At 35.2% G+C, this 20,709-nt stretch overlaps 1 protein-coding gene across 1 annotated transcript; it reads left to right on the forward strand.

Annotated features, from left to right (window-relative positions):
- The first annotated feature begins 3,381 nt into the window (after nt 1-3,381).
- LOC113051170 (immunoglobulin-like and fibronectin type III domain-containing protein 1) lies at nt 3,382-14,614 on the forward strand. The gene is made up of 24 exons (XM_026214761.1): nt 3,382-3,402; nt 4,019-4,178; nt 4,280-4,419; nt 4,585-4,684; nt 4,793-4,834; nt 4,951-4,990; nt 5,078-5,086; nt 5,147-5,327; nt 5,634-5,747; nt 5,849-6,011; nt 6,885-7,157; nt 7,690-8,148; nt 9,005-9,129; nt 9,245-9,386; nt 9,482-9,775; nt 9,974-10,270; nt 10,390-10,569; nt 10,681-10,809; nt 10,962-11,270; nt 11,969-12,054; nt 12,164-12,356; nt 12,666-12,962; nt 13,070-13,396; nt 14,523-14,614. The coding sequence occupies exons 1-24, from the start codon at nt 3,382-3,384 to the stop codon at nt 14,612-14,614; spliced, it is 4,173 nt and encodes a 1,390-aa protein (XP_026070546.1).
- Nucleotides 14,615-20,709: the final 6,095 nt, after the last annotated feature.

Consider the following 20,709-nt stretch of genomic DNA (forward strand, 5'->3'; position numbering starts at 1 on the left):
GTATGAATGTATGAATTCAAAGCACAATGATTTGATTATTAATCCGTGATCCTATCCTCCCTAGAATTCTCAAGAGCTGTGTTTCTGAACACATCCATTCAGAAACAGACAAAGCGGGATAAATATTATACAGAGTGCCATATGAATGCATACTGGTGACACCATAAAGTCTCACTTATAAGTAAATCCTGAACATGCTGTCCTTGTTATATTTGGACTATTTTACTGCATGCTAATAAATATTTTAAATGACCTGTCAGGGTCCCGCACATGTAACATCAGTGCAGTGCTCCTGTGGCGTACTCATATGTGTATGTCAAACTTAAGAGTCACTATATCATGATGATTTATGAGCTCTCCGTCTCTTCTGTTCCACATATGGGCCATAACGCCCTGGCCTGACCATACCAATGTAACTTCAAACTCATATCCAACAAGCATAGGATTTTCAGTCTTGGCCATGCAGTTAAAAGTTGATGCAACCCATGAATCATTTAAATTAAATGATCTCTAAAACTATTGCATACATTTACATTTAGCATCAACAAACAACATGTTTTCTTTTAAATGAGAACCATTCATTTTTGTTAATATAGGCTAGATTAGTCTTATAAGACCCATTTTTGATATGGTACAGAATGACAATGAAAAGTGATACACAATTTTTAGAAATAAAGTCATCATCGTTAGTAAGTTCAATGCACGTCATTAAGAAAAGCACAAGCTTATGATTCTCACATCACGAGGAAGCTGCTCCTTCGGCTGTCACTGCTGCACTGCACCTTAACTCCTGGAGTTTCTTTTTCAGTGGATAGTTTATAAGACACTTTAAGCTTCATTCTCCAGCCTGGTCCCATATCTAAAGGAGGAGTCACAGTTCCTCATCACACTAAGGTCTTAGATAAGAACTCATGGGTAAGTCTATCCCTCAGCCAACACCCCAAAGAGCAACAAGACACCTTTGAGAACCATCTCAAGTTGGACCGCAAAGGTGAATTCGGCACTCAAAGCTGAACAAAGAGCACAGGCACAAGTCAAAAAGTAAGTAATCAATGCAATATTTGGTGTTCATACTATTATGCTGCATTATACCATGGCTGCACACAATTGAAAGGAGTAATGCACCTGGCCAATCAGCATAGGTTGGCGTTGACTAAAGTGTTAAACTGGCCCTGGATTACTGCATATATTTTATATCAGCTTGCTCTGACCATTACTACTGATTTTGTGCTATTTATGTAGGAATAAGATCGTTTGGACAGCATTTTTAAATTAATTTCCATAAACTCATTTGGATTGTATGAAAAAAAGCAGCATGTACTGTATTGATTGTATAATGATTTTATGTTGTTTTTATATGCCATTTCACTGTGATGGTTGTTTCTAAAACAAAGAGATTTGATTCCCCCTGGAATAGTTCTCAGAAAGATGAACAGAGACATCTGTTGGGCTGAAAAATGTTCATGATGGTCTTTGAAAGTGGTTTCCTATTATCATATAATGATGACAGGATGCTACGCCATCTGTTTTCTGAGTTTTGAGCAATATTTGTGACATGCAGCTTTTAGATTGATCTGTAAATGTAAGTAATGTTTATTTTAGGCCATTATGTTCTTTTTATTGGTCCCACACCATTCCACAGCCAACAACTCTTTCTTGTCAAATATACTTGGAGCACAATTACTTTTAATGATGAAAGTAGGTTAGAATTTATGGATCATTGACAAGCACAAATAACGTATATATTCACAATGTACATAATTGTAATTAATAATTTGATCCTGTATGTTGTGGAATATATGCATTTATTTCATAGACAATAACAACTGTATAATTATAAATATGTAAATGGATAATAATGTTGATTCTACCAAAATGTAATAACTTTAAATATCATGTCTACGGTTCTATTCCTGTAAAATACTACAAGCAATCCTGTGAGCAGGGTAAGGGGAGAAAATCATTTAATAAGTCATAAAATATGAAAAAAAAAAAAAAAAAGAATTGTCAAAGCATTACGAGAAGTCTTGCTGCCATTAATGGAAGGTTGACATCTAAGTACACAAGACCCTTTCCAGGCCTCCCTTGGCCATACTTATAAATCAATCATATGTCTCAGTTGTTAGGCATGGGTATTTTTCATCTCCTACAAATATGGTTATCCCTGATAAGAAGCCGTCTGCAGATAAACTTATCTTGAGGTACTGCTTACATTATAAATCAACTCCTAATTTATAGCTGTATGATTATAGTGTGTTCAGTTGTGTGTGTGTGTGTGTGTGCATATAAGATTATATTTTAAGATTATATATTTAATATATAAGAATTTATATATATATATATATATATATATATATATATATATATATATATATATATATATATATATATATATATATAATTTTGGATGCACATACTGTATATATGCAACATATCACCTAGACATATCACCTAGAAGACTGCTAGACATAAATATTAAACGGAAACGAATGGCAGAGTTTATGAAGCCTTTCAATCTAGCAGTTATGAAATGCATCTGGGAATATTATTACTTTCATAGGAGATAGTGGAGAAATAAAGCTCTTGAAAAATGTTGGCCCTCTGCATTTAAGATGAGAGTGTGTGTCAGGTGTTTTGATGGATAGTTTTATGAGGTATGTGACCTATAACAGACAAAAGCATGCAGGGCTACTTGATTCACACCACTGGGCACATGCTATGTTAATTGAGAAGCAAAGTCCTACATTTACAGACACTTTAAATTACTACTTTAAAGAATGTGGCAATTTAAATGCATCTTTTTCATGCTATTTTCAATAACAGTTCTTTGTGAATCTAGTCTATTCTGCTACTGCATTCGATGAATTTGATTACACACTTCTTATATATTCTTTTTGAATGTAGTTTCAATTATGTCTGTTTAGCTCCTTCATACAATTTACATGGTCACAACCACTCATCAATTCACCAGAATCAAATCTAATGAGGCTTTTTTGTTAAACTCCATCCTTTCTCAATAAGAATCAAAGTTGAAATCCAAAAAAAACATTATTGCTGCATTTTTCTTTCTAACAATTTAGTTCCGTAACATCCAGACACAATTAATGTCTCAATCTGCATTCTACGAAACCCATCAAATGAAGATTTCAGGAGGTATGAGGTTTACTTGAAATGTGTCAGAATTACATTCCTGTAGCAGACATATTGCCTAAATCCCTGGGTTGCGGATCGGTGTAAGTGACACTGTTGCCATCTCTCTCTTTTTTCCTCTTCCTGTGACTGGCCCATGAATTACATTCTAGACAGCTGGAGTGTTCATGTTGCTGTAGAGAAAAGCTGACAGAAGCGCTTAGCTTAGCTTAGCCCTGCTGCTAAGCCCCCATGGGAACAGACATGATCAGAGTCAAAAATTCATTATGCTTCCTCATCAGAACTGCGTCTAGCACTTTTTCAAAGGCAATATATTCTTGAACTTTGCCCTAATTTTGCAACAGTCACAAAACCTGAAAGAATAACCACAACAAATACAACAAAAGAACTATAGTTAGAATACATTTCAAATTCCTTTTTTTTTTAGCTCAGTCCAATAACTGAGCTCAAATCACTGATGTAATGGTCCGGTCAACTTAATAGATTTTAAAATAGAGTGAAAGATTCCTTTTGCAAAAGCAATTCAAAATACCCCATCTCATCTTCTTCCTTCAGAATAAAGAAACTCATGCAGATTTGGAAGAATATGAGAATGTAAACAATGACCATTTTCATTTTGTAAATGATTTTGGGGGAACTGCAAAAGAGTTACAATTCCATGGTTCTAATGATTTTTTGATAACTTATTCAGCCCAAAGGACCGAATCCCATTCTGAATCCCACATGCCAAGATGAAATTTACAAAAAGTAAGGAAAAGGAACCCACTGCTCCTGGGCAAGGTAGATATTCATCTATATACATCTTCAGTAAAATAAATAAATAAAACCTCTGAGAACCTTTTCAAAATCCGTTGATTTCAAGTATTAGCTATCGCAGCTTTTAAAATTCTCTTTTCTTTCCTCAGTGGCCATTAAGAAGCGATCTAAAGTCCCAGGAGTAATGATCACACAGTTTGTGGAGAAAATCCCAGCTGAGAAAAGTCATCCCGACTTCTCTCGCAAACCCATCGCCTTGACTGTTCAGGAAGGTACAGTGCAGCAGCTCAAAGCATCTTCAATGCTGAAAGAACAGACATAATGACTGAATTTCCAGAAGTACTTACACAGACTTTGTTAAACCCTCTCACAGGAAAGCTTGCAGTTTTCAAAGCCATCGTCACTGGAGATCCAGCACCAAATGTAACATGGGCTCGAAACAACGGAGATGTATCTGATCCTGAAAGATATGTCGCTTCGTATGATCCAGTCTTAGGAGAACATCAATTACAGGTGATGTGTTGTCTGCTACTTGTTTAATAGCATTAATTTTGAATAGTTTTGAATTCTAATGTAATCGTAATTTTTAAAGGAATAGTTCTTACAACTGTTCTCTATTTAAACCAATACTCATGGAGTATTACTGTATTAATAAAAAAACATTGTGTTGCTCAATAGATGCCTAATGTTGGAGTTGATCAAGCAGACACATACAAATGCTATGCAAGTAATGAATATGGACGTGCTTTAGTCACAGTCACACTCAACGTGATTGAAGGTCAGTACAAAACCTCTAACAATTGTACCTGGGAATTTGTGGCGAACATAAAGTACAAAAAACAAGCGAGTTATGTATCTGACTTGTTAGCGGTTTCTCTTTTTTCAGTTGGGTTCAAGAAGAGCAAAGCAATGCAGGAGGCACGATTAGGTCTGTATGCATTTAAGTCTTGAATAAAGCAATAAACAACTAAATATTTTAAATGCAACATTCTCCTGCATAATAAAGATGAATAGCGCAACTATATTTACTTTCAGAGCAACGAGAGAAAGCAGCAGCCGATTTAAAAAGGACCCTGAGGACCCGGTGAGTTCTTGCTGATCATACCAATGATGGTTCTAGCACAACTTGCATTCTGAATGGCCTGCTTATTTGTTTTTTGAAATGCAAAAGCAGCTGCATGTGTCCAGCCTGACTGGATTTACCTGGAAGGGGTGTTCATGGTGTTTTGTGTTTTCACAGAGTCGAACAGAATGAGGAAAGGAAAGATGGAGAAGTTGATGAGAAATTTTGGGAACTGTTGCTGAGTGCTGATAAGAAGGAGTATGAGCGCATCTGCGCTGAATACGGGGTGACTGACTTCCGCTGGATGTTGAAGAAACTGAACGAGAAGAAAAAGGAAATAGAGGAGCAGCAGTCGCAGGTGCATTTCAAATAAACGATGAAAAATGATTATGTACTGTTGAGGGATATTCATATACCTCGTAAAAAAGAAAGAGTTTTGCTAAGGCTTAACCAAATCCATCAAACAAAATAAAAAATGTCATAGTTTTCAACATATAAATACACTGGCACTGGAAATGAATGTGACGTGTGAAATATCTCACTGGTCTCCATTACTATTTTTGCTCAAGAAGTGCATGTGCTAAATGCCTCTGTAAATCTAGCCCCCCGAGGTCTCTTTTGAAAGTTTCGAAAGTATATTTTTAACTTGCTTTTCCTCCAACAGTACATCGAACACCTGAGCAACCTGAGACATATTGAAATCAAGACGCCTGGATGTGCCGAATTTGAATTTGAGATGGATCTTAAAGATCCCAATGCAAGAATCTTTCTCTTCAAGGTTAAGCAATAGACACATTCTGATTACTTCATTTTGCAGCTAAAAAAATACTTTATAAAACATATCCATATCATATATATATTTTTTTTTTTTCGTCACAGGATGGTGTTATGGTTCCATTTAACATTGATACAGATGAGGAGCATTCTCTGCGTCAAGTTGGCAGGAAATTCATCTTTAGCATATACGGCTTGAATGCAGAAGATGCTGGATTGTATCAAGTCGATATTGAGGGGGTCAATGTATTCTCCACTGACTTTAAAAGTGAGTTTAAGCATTTAGGAAGAAAAAGCTTTCCATAATATTTACATCAAAGTGTAACATTAAAAGGATATACAATAATTCTGTCAGCATTTACTCAGCCTCACATTTTTCCATCATGCTTAGGAATTATTTCTTCTGTGAAACACAATATTTTGGAGATTGCCTGAACTTTTCATGAAATGAAAGTGGATATTGATATATGACATAAGACATGTGATTTATGTACTGAGCAACCTGAAACTTAAATGATACACTGAAATTACCACATTAGTTTTCATGTCTCACATTCAAAAAAAGGAAACATTATAAGTCAACAGCTATTTAAAATTCTGTACTTGGAATGGAGGTTCATGTAAAAGATCTCCTTTTGTGTTTCACGGGAGAGAGAAAATCCAGTGTGATGTGAGATGTGAACATGAATTGTAATTTCTAAATTATGCCTTTATATGTAGGAAAACTATTTTGAGTGCTGACTACTATTCGAAAGTTGCTTTTTCTCTTCTCATATTGGTCACACTTTTTTTAATGTCCAATCCTCGCTATTAACAAACTATTAACTATGATTTTTTTTTTGCCTTAATAAACTTCTAATTTGCTGCTTATTAATAGTTAGTAAGGTAGTTGTTACATTTAGATATTGGGTAGGATTAGGGATGCAGAATATGTGCTTTATAAGTACTAATAAACAGCCAATATGTTAATAATAGGCATGCTAATAAGCAACTAGTTAATAGTGAGAATTGGTCCATATGATAAAGTTTTACCATCCTATTAAAATATTTATTTGACTTGAATGAAAACAATGAATGTATATGTTATCACAAAGTACAGTTTTATGTTAAAGCATGCTTGTTTTTGTCTCTACCTCAACAGTTCCAGTGGTAGATTTCTTGGTAAAGATTCAGGAAGTGAAGGCTGTTGAAAGAGAGGATGCCGTGTTTGAGTGTGTCTTATCTGCTCCGCTCCCTAAGATCTCTTGGCTAGGGAAGAACGTCGCCCTGGAACAGGGTGAAAAGTATGACATCTCTGTCTCTGAGGACATGCTAATCCATAGACTGGTGGTGAAGGACTGTATGCAAGTGGATAAAGGCATCTATGCAGCTGTGGCTGGGATGAAGTCCTGTAACGCCTGGCTGATAGTGGAGGGTAAGATCAAATTAAGACATCAGCCACATTTATCAGATCATTTGATAAACATGTTAATGAATATTTCTCATGTGGCTTTTACTGTATATGTGAGGATCAGCACACTTTAACTGATATCATAACAATTGACAAATTTATCTCCCAGTTTATTGATTCAAAGTAGATTGGATTCAAAAATAAAAAAGAGAATCTTTTGTTCACAGGCGTCGGTTGTAAAGGTTGAAATTATTCTAATGAATGAACAATTAAATGAACATTGATTGCTGCAGCATGGACCGACCTGACATGCACTAATAATTAATTAATTTTGAAACCACAAAAATTGGCAATTTCAATAAATTGTGTTAAATCTAAATGAATAAGGAGCACAAAGGAAAACGCATTGCTTGAATTGTTCATATGGTCATTTATGTCCATTATTTTATTGAGAGCAAGACGTACGTGTGCAGTGACATGTAGACATCCAGCAAGTTTCCACTCAGTGACCAGAATATTAACACCTCATTCCTATGTTGGTCTGACCTTGGAACAGCTGACCCAGATCCGAACCAGAGGGGCAAGAAGGCAGCACGCAAAACCACTCAAGCAGGAGGTGGAGGCGCAGACCTGATCAAGATTGCGGCAGAACAGCAGGAGAAGCTGCAGAAGGAGCACAAGGAGAGGATGGAACAGCTGAAACAGATTCAGGCTGAAGAGGCTGCTGCCAAAGAGGAAGAGAAACCAGCTGAGGAAATAACTGCTGCACCAGAACCGCCAAAACCAAAAACTACACCTAAGCCCAAAGCCAAACCCAAGCCCAAGCCTAAACAAGAACCCAAGGCAGACTCTGAAGCCATAGCAGAAGAGCCAGAGGCAGAACCTGAGCCAGAGGTGGAGGAGGAACAACCAGAATCAGAGGAAGCTGCTTCACCACCACCAGAGGAAGAGACTCCCAGTGAGGAGCCAAGGAAGAGAGTGAGAACTGGGCCCTTAGTCCCAGACAACATTATCGGTAAGATTACTTAACCATTTCGATTAGCTGATTCTTTTGACAACATGTTTAACTACACAAGAAAAGTCAGTCAATAATAGTGATGTCCTTTAAATGTTTTTTTTACTAAAAAGGATGACCTGATTAGCTCAAGAAATAAGAGTCATTTGCTCAACAAACAGGACTTCACCTGTTGGGCTGTATGTTTCTGATTCGCATGCAAAAGGGAAAATAACACCTCAAATAAGTCATTATAGCTATAGGGGTTCGAGATTTGTCATCCTGTAATTTTTAAATTCACTAATTAGAAATAACTTATCAAGTCTTGGGACTTCATCTCTTGAGTTGTACAGTATGTTTTTGATTCGCAAAACCTGTGAAAGAATTTACCAGTTACCAGTTACTCTGTATTGTTTTAATTTACTAAATAGAAAGGACTCAAATGTCATGCTGTATGGTGCTGATTCACTAAAAAGAATCGCCTCCTAATAGTCATTGGTTTGGGAATTGTACATCTCTGGTCTTGCTGTTTGTTCATGATTCACTAATAAGAACCAGTTAAATAAATCAATAGCTTGGAGGATATGCTTTACTATTCATGCTGTATGTTTTTTAAATCCCTAAGCAGAAAAGGGTTATTTGCTTGAGACGTCTCTGGTCACGCAGCATTTTTTGCGCTAAATAGTAATGCTAGAAGCACTTTCAAAGTATTTTAGGACGGTTTTCCATCCATTTCAGCAGAAACATGCATGTGCGACAACCAGATTTTTTCCCCAGCCCTGTTTTCTGTAGATCTTGCTAATGCATAATTTTTCTGATGACGTAAGTTTCAGTTTGATATAACCCTTAAACTCTTGTAAATGTACCTGTTGTTCAGATCCGGGAGTTCACTTCACCAGTGGACTGTCAGATGTTCATGCCATCATAGGCCAGTCAGCTGAAATGATGTGCAAACTCAGCAGTGAGAAGTGTGATGGCATTTGGTGTAAGGATGGAAAAGAGGTAAGCCCAGGTTGTTGATGCTCAAAGTCCTAGTGTAATAAATAATAATACCCAAATAAATAAACTTGATTTAGCGACTGTATTTATTCAATGATAATTCTGTTGAAATATCTAGATAACATCCACAGATGATCTGAAGATTGTCAAAGAAGGAACAGTCCACAAACTAATTGTATCAAACTGCACAGAGGACCATGGTGGAAAGTACCGCTTTGAGGCAGATGGACGTAAAACTGAGGCGATGTTGGTCGTTGAAGGTAATGAACATTATATGTACAAAAAAATAGAGGTGCATTTTCTGGTTATTCATAAAATAAAATAAAAATAAACTCTATTGTATACTGTTTTTCAGACCCACCGAGGATGAATCAAGATGACTTGGCCAAGTTCTCAGAGCCTGTGTTAATCAAGGTTGGCCAAAAAGCAACCTTCAAAATGGACTTTGTAGGTCGTGAGCCAATTAAAGTGCAATGGTACAATGAGGGTGAGGAGATGCTTGAGGATAATCACATCAAGATTGAGAAGTCAGGCAGTCACAGTCGCCTTCTACTTGTGAAATGTCAGCGCAAAGACAGTGGAGAAATAAAGCTGAAGCTCAAAAACGAGTTTGGAACCATTGAGGCCCTTTCAAGACTCATCGTTTTAGGTTGGTACATGAAAGGCCATGTAATATTCTCATGTAATTAAGAAGAATGCTGTTTTTATATAGTAAAAATAAAATATAAAATAGCCTGTCCTTACTGGAATTTACAAATATAATCATATTTATAATCCACAAGGCATTTGTATACATCGCCTTGAACAAAGACCAACAAGAACTTAGTATTTCTTTCTTGAAATTCAGATAAACCCAGCAATCCAATGGGACCTGTTGAAGTATTAGAAGCCTCAGCATCCTGTGTGGAGTTCAAGTGGAGGCCCCCAAAAGATGATGGTGGTTCTCCTATAAAAAACTACTACATTGAGCGTAACCAAATTGGACGCAACACCTGGGCGAAGATTGGAAATATCCCTGGTGAGCCCCATTATAAGGACACTGACGTGGACCATGGAAGAAGGTACTGCTATCGCATCAGGGCCGTGACTGCAGAGGGCACCAGTGACGTTTTTGAGACAAATGACATCCAGGCTGGCACCAAAGGTGAGGTTGCATGTGTTTAGATGAAATAAGGTTAAATAGAGAAATAAGGTTTCACTGAAAATGTAAGTACACAATTATCATCATAGAAACTGTTCCATTTAAAGGATTATTTTTTACAGCATATCCTGGACCACCATCGACACCCAAAGTGGTCAGTGCCATCAAGAACTGTATCACTTTGGCATGGTCCCCTCCCACCAACACCGGTGGAACCAACATCGTTGGCTACAATATGGAGAAACGCAAACGGGGCAGCAACTTATGGGGTCAAGTGAACCCCCCTGAAGAGCCAATCAAAGGTTTTCTTCATATTTTGCAGATCTTAAAGTGCTTTTGATCTGCCATTTAGTGATTTCTATAAAACATGCCTGGTTCTACTTACCCTTATTTCACTCATTGTCCTCTCCAAGGCAAACAGTATGATGTGAAAGATGTGGTTGAAGGAATGGAATATGAATTCCGTGTGTCAGCCATCAACTTCTCTGGTGCTGGAGAACCGAGCACACCCTCTGAATTTGTGATAGCCAGAGATCCAAAAAGTAAGTCAAAAATACTTAAAGAGTTATCACATTAACACAGATGTTGGATGTTCAAAACTTGCTGGAATAAAGAACAAAGTAACAAGAAAAAAAATCATAATTCTACAACTTGAACTACCTTGACCTTTTTGTGCTTCAATTTGGGATTTCAGAACCCCCTGGTAAAGTCACTGACCTGAAAGTCACAGATTCCACCAATACCTCTTTGTCTTTGAGTTGGACTAAACCAAAAGAGGAGGAAGGTGTCCAGGATGAAGCTAAAGGTTATTTTGTGGAATTAAGGCCAGCTGAGAACACAGAATGGGGTCGCTGCAACTCTAACCCACTCATTTCAACATCCTATACAATTCTTGGCCTTAAGTCTATGGCTATGTACTGGGTCCGAGTGGTTGCAACCAATGAAGGAGGTGATGGGGAACCCCGAGATCTGGACAACTACATCATTGCCATGCCTCCACCTGGTATATTATGAATATATATATATATATATATATTTATAATGTGTACATTACCAGTCAAAAGTTTAGATGCACATAACTACATTTACATATCTTGTGAATTTTAACATTTAAATTACATTTATGCATTTTGCAAAAGCTTTTATCCATTGCGATTTGAAGACTTATAAATTAGCATGAATGCTTGAAAATATTTTTTGTGAATAAATATACATTGTACCAGTATTTTCTTTACAAACCAAATGACCAAAAGTTAGTATACATGAGAACAATTATTGTTCCGTTTAAAAAAAAAAAAAAAACATTCTATGATGCCACAAACAAAGTTAGTTGAGGGAAGTACATAGTTTTATAGAAGACTTTTTTATTAATCTATATTTTGGGAAATAGTGCTGTTAAAAATGTGCAAGTTTTGACTTGTTGTATTTGTTTTGCATTTACGTTTAATTATTAAGCAGACACTTTTATCCAAAGCGACTTACAAATAAGAACAATAGAAGCAGTCAGGTCAACAAGAGAACAACAACAGTATACAAGTACCATGACAAGTCTCAGTTAGTCTAGTACAGAACTTATAGCCAGGGTTTGTATATATATAAAAAAAAATCAATAATTAATAATACATTTTAATTCACTATTATTTTTACTTTAAATATTGTTATATGAAGATTAATTTGCTACTCCTCAAATCTTCTTTTCAGTGAGGCCAAATTTCACCAATCGCAAAATGAAGAGCTTTATGGTCATGAGAGCTGAAAATTCTGCTCGGGTCAACATAAACTTTGAGGTATCCCAATGCTATAGAACAAAAATCCATATTTTCGTATTTCATAAACAGGCATTTTCCCATCCTCAGATCACTTTTCTACTAATTTTTATCAAATATGAACTCGCAGGCTTCCCCAGTGCCAACTATAATCTGGTTGAAAGATGGAATGCCTGTGTCGAAACGTGTGACCGTGAGCAATACAGATGGGATGTCCCAGCTTCTGATTCCCAGTGCTGAGCGTTCTGACAGTGGGATCTACACCATCACTGTCAAGAACATAGTGGGTCAGGAGACCTTCAGTGTTGAGATCAGAGTGACGGGTGAGAGATACAGATAAAAGCCAAGTGCATCAGGCCTGAAATCTAATTTGCTTAGTAGGATTTTGCCCGCAGAATGTCTCTCCGGATAAACATACTTGTACGTCCTGGAACAACATCAACCAATCAGATTTGAGGGCTAGACTTAGTGCTGAGTCTTCAGCATCTTTTCACTCAGATTTTTTCAGTGGCTGTTATTATCCGTTCCAGGACCAAAAACGTGTTTATCAAGGAGCACATCCTACTTGGCAAAATTCCTAGGATAATAATGAGGAATATTATGGATTGTGTGGATACCTGGCATGTTTGCAGATGATCCAAAGCCACCTGGCCCAGTGGAGCTGGAAGAAAATGTCCCTGGCACCTTGACAGTTTCTTGGGAACCTTCTCCTGATGAGAAACGTGATAATCACTTGCATTATATGGTAATGAAACGGGACTCCATCAAACGCACCTGGCATACAGTCGCTGACCGCTTGTTCAACAACAACTATACAGCAGTTAACATCATGCCAGGAAGGGAATATAACTTTCGTGTGTATGCCAAAAATGACATAGGCCTTTCAGAACCTTCTGAGTCCCTAACATGGGGCGTTATAAGAAAGAAAGGTGAGCTAGCTGGGACTTCTACCTCTTTTGATTTGCTCTCCATAAAGAATAATAAGTGTACTCCTTAAGATTCTTTGTCCCATTTAAAATGTTCTTATCTCCTGCAGAAAAGTTCAGCCTCAACTTAGCCCCATCCAAACCTTGCAACTTTGACTCTGCTCCCATTTTCACGGTTCCCCTGAAAACGCACACTATCCCAGAGAAATATGAGTGCTTCATGAGCTGTGCTGTGAAAGGCTATCCCACACCTCATGTCACCTGGTACCACAACAATGTCAGCCTTAACACTGACACCAACTACTACATCACTAACACCTGTGGTGTTTGTTCCATGCTCATCTTGAGAGTCGGTGCCAAAGACAACGGAGAATACAGAGTAGTAGCAGAAAACTCTTTAGGCCGTGCTGAATGCAGCGCACAGCTGACAATCTTAGGTATGTTTACAGAATATGTGTGAAAACCCCAGCTGTAGTTTGACTTGGTCTTATATAAGTGTACATACAAGTTGAGCTACATTTTCATTTGTGGAGATGCTCTATAAATAAGTATCTCTCTCTCTCTCTCTCTGTCTATATATATATATATATATATATATATATATATATATATATATTTTTTTTTTTTTTTTTTTTTTTTTTTTGATAAAAGTTATGTTGGAAAAGTAATAGATTAATTTATGACAAGAGTGCACCCTCATAAATCTACATTATAACTGGAGTTTTTACCTTTTGTCTCTATCACATTGTAGAAATCATCAGAAGTTATATATCAACTGAAAAAACATTTTAACATTTTAAGTCTATATATATATATATATATATATATATATATATATATATATATATATATATATATATATATATATATATATATATAATGATGTGTAATTTATAGTGCTTGGGAAAAGTATTAAAGGTATTTAATTTCTGCTTTTTAATTTTCAGAGTGAAATACCTATGACATCTGGAAGACTCCATTGACTCATCTGCTAGGCATTTTACATTTATTAAGGTCTACTGCATGTTTAATTTAATTGAGTCAAGTACAATATTTTGTTCATATCAAAGCATTTATGCAACTAATATCATTTGATCATTGTATTTTCTTGTCTGTAAGTTGCCATCATTGATTGCCGTCACTAATAAAAAAGGAGTAAATTAAATTTAGTGCCACAAACCTGTATAAGCCATATAGTGGTGACAAATATTGGTCTCCAAATGTATCTTTTACTATTATGTTTTACGTGACCCCACTAGGGCAAATGTTATAAACACTTAAAAGTGAAAACAAGTTACATAAACCTGCTTGCAAATGTCAGTGCTGTGCAATAACTTTCCTTGTAAATATTTTACGTTGCCCATAAACCATGATCATAAAATATCCCTCCAACCTCCACCCAGCAAGGATTGTTAAAATCTCCCCATTGGTAAAAGCATTTCCAAAATCAGTACAAAATATGTTACTCTGAGGCATTTTCAAATAGATGTCACCAAATGCAAGAAAAAAAAAGGCATAAAAGTGTTTTATTTAGTGCTTTCCATTATTAACTTTCCCCTACAGGGCCGAGAGTGCATGCTGGTAGTAAATGGAAAATGCATATAAACCTGATGGCAGATGTCTGGGTTAGCATGTACTGGGGTCAGAGGGACTAAGTCAAGTGGACAGATGGCAGTGCCTCTGCAGATGGGGAATTGAGATTTAAGTGAACAAACATGTATGTGAAAATATGCCAGCAGACAACATGAAGAAAGCATACATAATCTAGTGCTATTATGTCAAATGAAAGTAGTGCCTGTCCATAACATTATTTGCGGATGAATCTGGAGTTTGAGATGGCAATAAAAGCTTTCAAAGCCATACTAGGCTTGACCAAACACAAAAAAACATATAGCCTTCAAAACAAATGTGTCCTTCCAACTGCATATGCACAATATGTACTTATTAAAGTCTTTATTAAAAACAAATAGAAATATATATTTAAACTACCTGCGGGACAAATTAACTTTGTCATGTGGGTTCTGGCTATAATTTGTAAATGCATAAACAAAACAACAGCGAGCTAGCCAATGGTCCCGAGAACTGACCAAAGCAAAACTAGACAGCTGACTGCACAAATTAATAAAGATTAACTCAAGTGTGCTTTATTGATGCTTAAAGCTGTTTGTCTGATTAAGTACATAATATATTGTAACAAGTTGAACTGTTTGTAAAACCTAAAATGTGCTTTATTTCCAATTTAATATTGTCAAATGAAATGTTTTGTCGAAAACAACCATGTTTAAAATTTTTCAGTTTTATTATGCATTGAAGAATTAAAAAGTATGAACATTTTCTTAAGTTATAATTTGTTATTATAAACCATGCATGGGAAAATGTGCAGTCAGTTTTCATGACCAAGAGGGGTTGACAGAAGCATAATAATCAGCTGTCTGTACATTATCTCAATTATTGTATATGGCTACTCACCAAATATATAAATAAATTGGAATTAAATATCGAACTGAGTTTTAATGTTAGAAGGAAATTACTAATGTAAGAAGGAAGAGACTGCATAGTAATATAAAACACATAAAACTAGAACAGTCAGTCATGTAGGGACAATTATACAGTTCAGTATGTGTATATATATATATATATATATATATATATATATATATATATATATATATATATATATATATATATATATATATATATATATATATATCAAACACACACACACACACATATACACATGCTTTTATGTATAATATTTTTATAATATTATTGTTTAAAGAATTGTCTTTCTTTAAACTAAAGTAAATTGTTGCATTTACTTGATCAGAAATACAGTAAAAATAGTAACATTGTGATTGCCATTATAGCAAATTTAAGTTTATTAATGAAATTAATCAATTCATTATAGTAATTTATATTATTGCAATTAATTTAAAACAATTTATTCCGATTTATTCCATCTCCCATTACTCCAATATTCAGTGTCACATGACCCTTCAGAAATCAAGATTATTTTCTGATTTATTAATAATGTTGGAAACAGTCGTGCTGATAAATGTTGTTTTGAAACCAATGATACGTTTTTCAGGATTGAAAATCAGGATATGATGAACAAAATATTTCGTAACGTTTTTTTTTTTTTTTTTTTTTTTTTGAAAGAAATTATTACTTTTATTTAGCATCCAGGATTCAAAAATATAATTGGCTAATCAAAATTAGTTATGTCTGAGAGCAGCAAATTATTACCAAGCAACAGCTACTATAGGGACAGGTAATGGCAAATAATGATATATGCTTTTTTTTTTTTTTTTTTTTTTGCAATGACATGCATTTTGAGCCTTGCTGTGATGAGGTAATTTGATATTAAACTGACACTTCTTAAGGCAACCTAGGGTTAACTGCCATGGTCAAGGGGTTCAGATATAATAGGAACTTCAGCCTGTTCCTGATTTAGCACAAATGACCATATTTGGAAGTGCTATAATACTGTTTAACTGTGAATGCATTTTGGTGTTTTGTAGTTGGCTTTATTAATTGAGTTCTATTTCCAGAACGTGAGGCACACATAATTCATTTCCCAAAACATATTGCTGAATAATACAAATCATCCGAGCCTCAGACTGCCTCTTTATTTTAAAAAATGACTAATTAGAGAGGTCAGCTGTAATTTACATAATAGGAGTCACACTGTCCTCAGCAGTGTTTGCAGCTGCCATAATATAATTTATTAATAAATCAGTCGGAGTCCTCGGCTTGCATTTATGAAATGGTTTCAAGAGATAGTTCCCCTTTGTAAGCTCTAAATAAGTCATATTAAATATATGGTCATAGAGAAACATAACTTATCCTCATATTCTCAATTAATATACACACACATTTCACCAACTTTAACACCATCTCAGAAAAATCTATTACTTCTCCATGATTATTTAGGGAATTTTATAACATGCAGACAGGCTTTATATTTTAATCAGGACATAATGGCAGAATACTTTGTAGTCACCCTATCCAATCCATTTATTTCTGTATTTATTCAAGATGCAGTTTTTTTTTTTTTTTTTTTTGCCTTCCAGTTTAAAAAAATATATATATATGTCACAAAAGATTTGATAGGTGCCCCTTTATATTCCATTTCCCATGTCGTTTCTGTATTCTTGTCTCTTTTGCTGTGCATCACACCACAAACAAATGTTTAAAAATCTCTTATCATCCTGAGGACTTCGTTTGGGCCCCCTAAGGGCCGCCTGACAGCGGTCAGAATCTATTGGTGTTATTGCTGGGGACCTTAAAACACTTGTCATTACTCCTCATTGCTTCCAGCCTGTGTTAAGAATCAAATATATTCAGCTTCAGTAGGAGGACTTTCCAGCCAATCCCACATGTCCTCTTGTGAACCCGAAGCTTGGCATCTTAATAAAATTAATATATTGAATTTTCTGCAGTGATTGATATGCTACATCCAAATGTAAACCATAATCTTCTCTGCAGAAACTTGGACATCAGCAAATCTGATTTATTGCAGGTACTTAAAGAAGGACTTATTGCACCTCTTCCTTCGCATGAAATTACAAAATGAACCTTTTGGATGTCAGCCATTATAACTGCCGGCACTGAGAGGCTCCAAAGTGGCAGTTAAAAACAAACTTAAAGCAAGAGGCTGTCTTCAATGACCTTGAAGTCCACGAAACATTGGCTTACCCTGCTGTTGTGAAACCTCCGACTGGTTAAAGAGAGCCGTCTGTGATTGAAGGATTCAATTACATATTGCTGGTTTGAAGAAAAACATCTATGCCACCCTGCCATGTCTGGAAACAATTTACACTTTATTTTAATGGCGGAGTCATTTTTTGCTGTAGCAAATGAGCCAAAAATATTCCACATTGTAGCATAGAAGTGATATAACTTCATTCCAACATGTTATAATTTCCGTAATTACATACCATGACAGTACAGATAACAAAGAGATGGTAAAAAAAAAAAAAAAATGGTGCAATTTATCATGTTAATGTGAAGGAATGGATTTTTCACAGGTATTTTAGCTGCATATATCTATTACTTTAAAAAAGTAATTACAAGCTACTAATAAGCTCTTCAACAGTGTAATTAGATTACTTTACTTACTCTCTCTAAAAAGTATTGCATTACTTCTTACTACTTACTTTCTAAAATCCATATCAACCTCGATAGGTAAAAGACATTAAACTATTTTAAATCTTTCAAATGAATAACATAAAATTGCTTAAATTATTCTTTAACTGACCAAAGTATTTAAAGGGAGAAGGCTACATAAAAAAAAAAAATCATTAATTTTAACATTAAATGGTTAAGTTTTGATGTTAATCCACTATTGTTACATACTGTATAAAATTGTTCTGTACAGCATTTAATGAAATTAGAATCAGAAGTAGCTGTAATCAAATTACATAAAAATGAAAAGTAACTAAATTACAGTAATTAGTTAAAAGGTTACTCTACCCAAAATTCTTTCATTAATCACTTACCATTTACATTTAATCATTTAGCAGACACTTTTATCCAAAGTGACTTACAAATGAGAGCAAAAGAAGCAATCAGACCAACAAGAGGACAACAACAGTATACAAGTACTGAACACGTAGCCAGGGTTTTTATTTTTTATTTTTTAAAGATTGTGATAGACAAGAAAAGGAAAGTACTAGTATTAGTTGGTTAAGTGCTGGTGAAAAAGATGAGTCTTTAGATGTTTTTTGAAAATGAGTAAAGACTCAGCTGTACGAATTGAGATTGGGAGGTCATTCCACCAGCTGGGCACAGTCCAGGAAAAGGTCTGTGAGAGTGATATTGAACTTCTTTGGGATGGCACCACAAGGCGTCATTTACTTGCAGAGTGCTAACTACTGGAGGGCACATAAGATTGAATTAGTGGGCTTAGGCATGTTGGTGCCGTGCCAGTTGTCACCATGCCATTCCAAACCTGTAAAAGCGGGAACACAATTTAAGATATTTTGGATGAAAACCGGTAGGCTTGAGACTGTCCCATAGACTTCCAAATATATAACAGTGTAAAGCATCCTCAAAATAGTCCATCTGCCATCAGTGATTCAACCGTGACGTTATGAAGTGACGAGAGTACTTTTAGTACATGAAGAAAACAAAACTAACAACTTTATTCAACAATTCCTCTCCTCTGTGTCTCTTGAAATCAGCATAGCACCATTTTGGCAAATCTGAGCTGTATGCAGATGGCAGTCTATGGGACAGTCTCAAGCCTACCGGTTTTCATCCAAAATATCTTAAATTGGGTTCTGAAGACGAACAAAGCTTTTACAGGTTTGGAACGACACGGGGGTAAGTGATTAGTGACAGAATTTTGGGGTGGAATAACCGTTTAATTACTAATGCATAACACTGTATATCTGTATACACACATGAAACTGAAACTATATTTTCTAGATTAACTTGCAACAACAAACTCTAATGCCCAATCCAAGTCATAAGTTAACATTTTTCACTAGTTAACACTCAACATTTTAAAAGATAAAACAATAGAAAGATATAAAAAGGGTTGCTTAACTGTCCCAAATGGTCTTACCTTTTATTTCAAGAGAAGACAAAAAAATACCAATCCAATATTTTGCCTTAGATTAAAACATGCTTAGAAGGGTTACTTACTAGTTAGGGTTATTTGTTGCCATACTCCTGTATCATTTCCTCCAAGCATTATGACTCTCCCTGGTAGTCACTGGGTAGTCAAGATTGTGATAGAGGGGCATTGCTATTAAATCCCTTGAAGGATTATATTAGCTTTATGGGACGCCGTACTGGACTATCACACTGTTAAACAGAGCTTAGAGAGATGAGTTCACTTGGCCGTTGGTAAGTTAATTGCCAATCTGTTGCCTTGGACACAGCTAAAGTCACTGTGGAAAATAATTTTGTTTTTGACATTTGGTTAATATCTTAATCTGCTTTGGTCTTTAAACTCCATGAACAGCTTTACTTTTACTGTCTGAATCCAGTTTAAGCTTTACCATTTGCATTCACCAGCATGCAAGTACACTTTTTAACTTCATTAAACAAACAACACATTAAATCTAAACATAGTGAAATAAAATGTATTACATGGATTTGCACAGTAGTAGATCAATTTTATTTTCCTGACGCTGGGTTTGTTTATCTTAATCAACTGTTTGTGTGTCTAAGATTTGTTTGGTACTAATCTTTGATTTGCTAGCTCAGAGATGACTCACGCTGTACTGTTCAGACAAAACATAGACATATTTCATCCTCAGGAGACACCTGGATGGGTATTTAAATTTTACTGAGCTCTAAAACATTTTCCTGCACTTGCTCTGGTACATTCTCATTGATTTTGAATTGTCGGGATTGTTGTAATATAAACTCCTGAGATGGCTAAATTAGTTTAATTTACTTCGGTTAATGTGAAATGCAAAAGACCAATAAATAAAAAATAAAATAAACAATCAAATGAATGAAATAATATTAGAGCTTTAGAATTAATGGCCTAATTTAGGACAATTAATTATACATAAAAATATAATATGTATATATATATATATATATATATATATATATATATATATATATATATTTTTTTTTTTTTTTTTTTTTTTTTTTTTTTAATTAGCATTTGATTGTTGATGTTACTTTTATTGTTTGAGCTTTGTATTGCTTGTTTTTGTACAGCGCTTTGAGAAGTTGCCTTTAAAGGCGCTTTACAAAATAAAGTTTATTATCATTATTATTATCC

This window comes from Carassius auratus, chromosome 31 (assembly GCF_003368295.1).
Source record: "Carassius auratus strain Wakin chromosome 31, ASM336829v1, whole genome shotgun sequence".
NCBI lineage: Eukaryota > Metazoa > Chordata > Actinopteri > Cypriniformes > Cyprinidae > Carassius > Carassius auratus.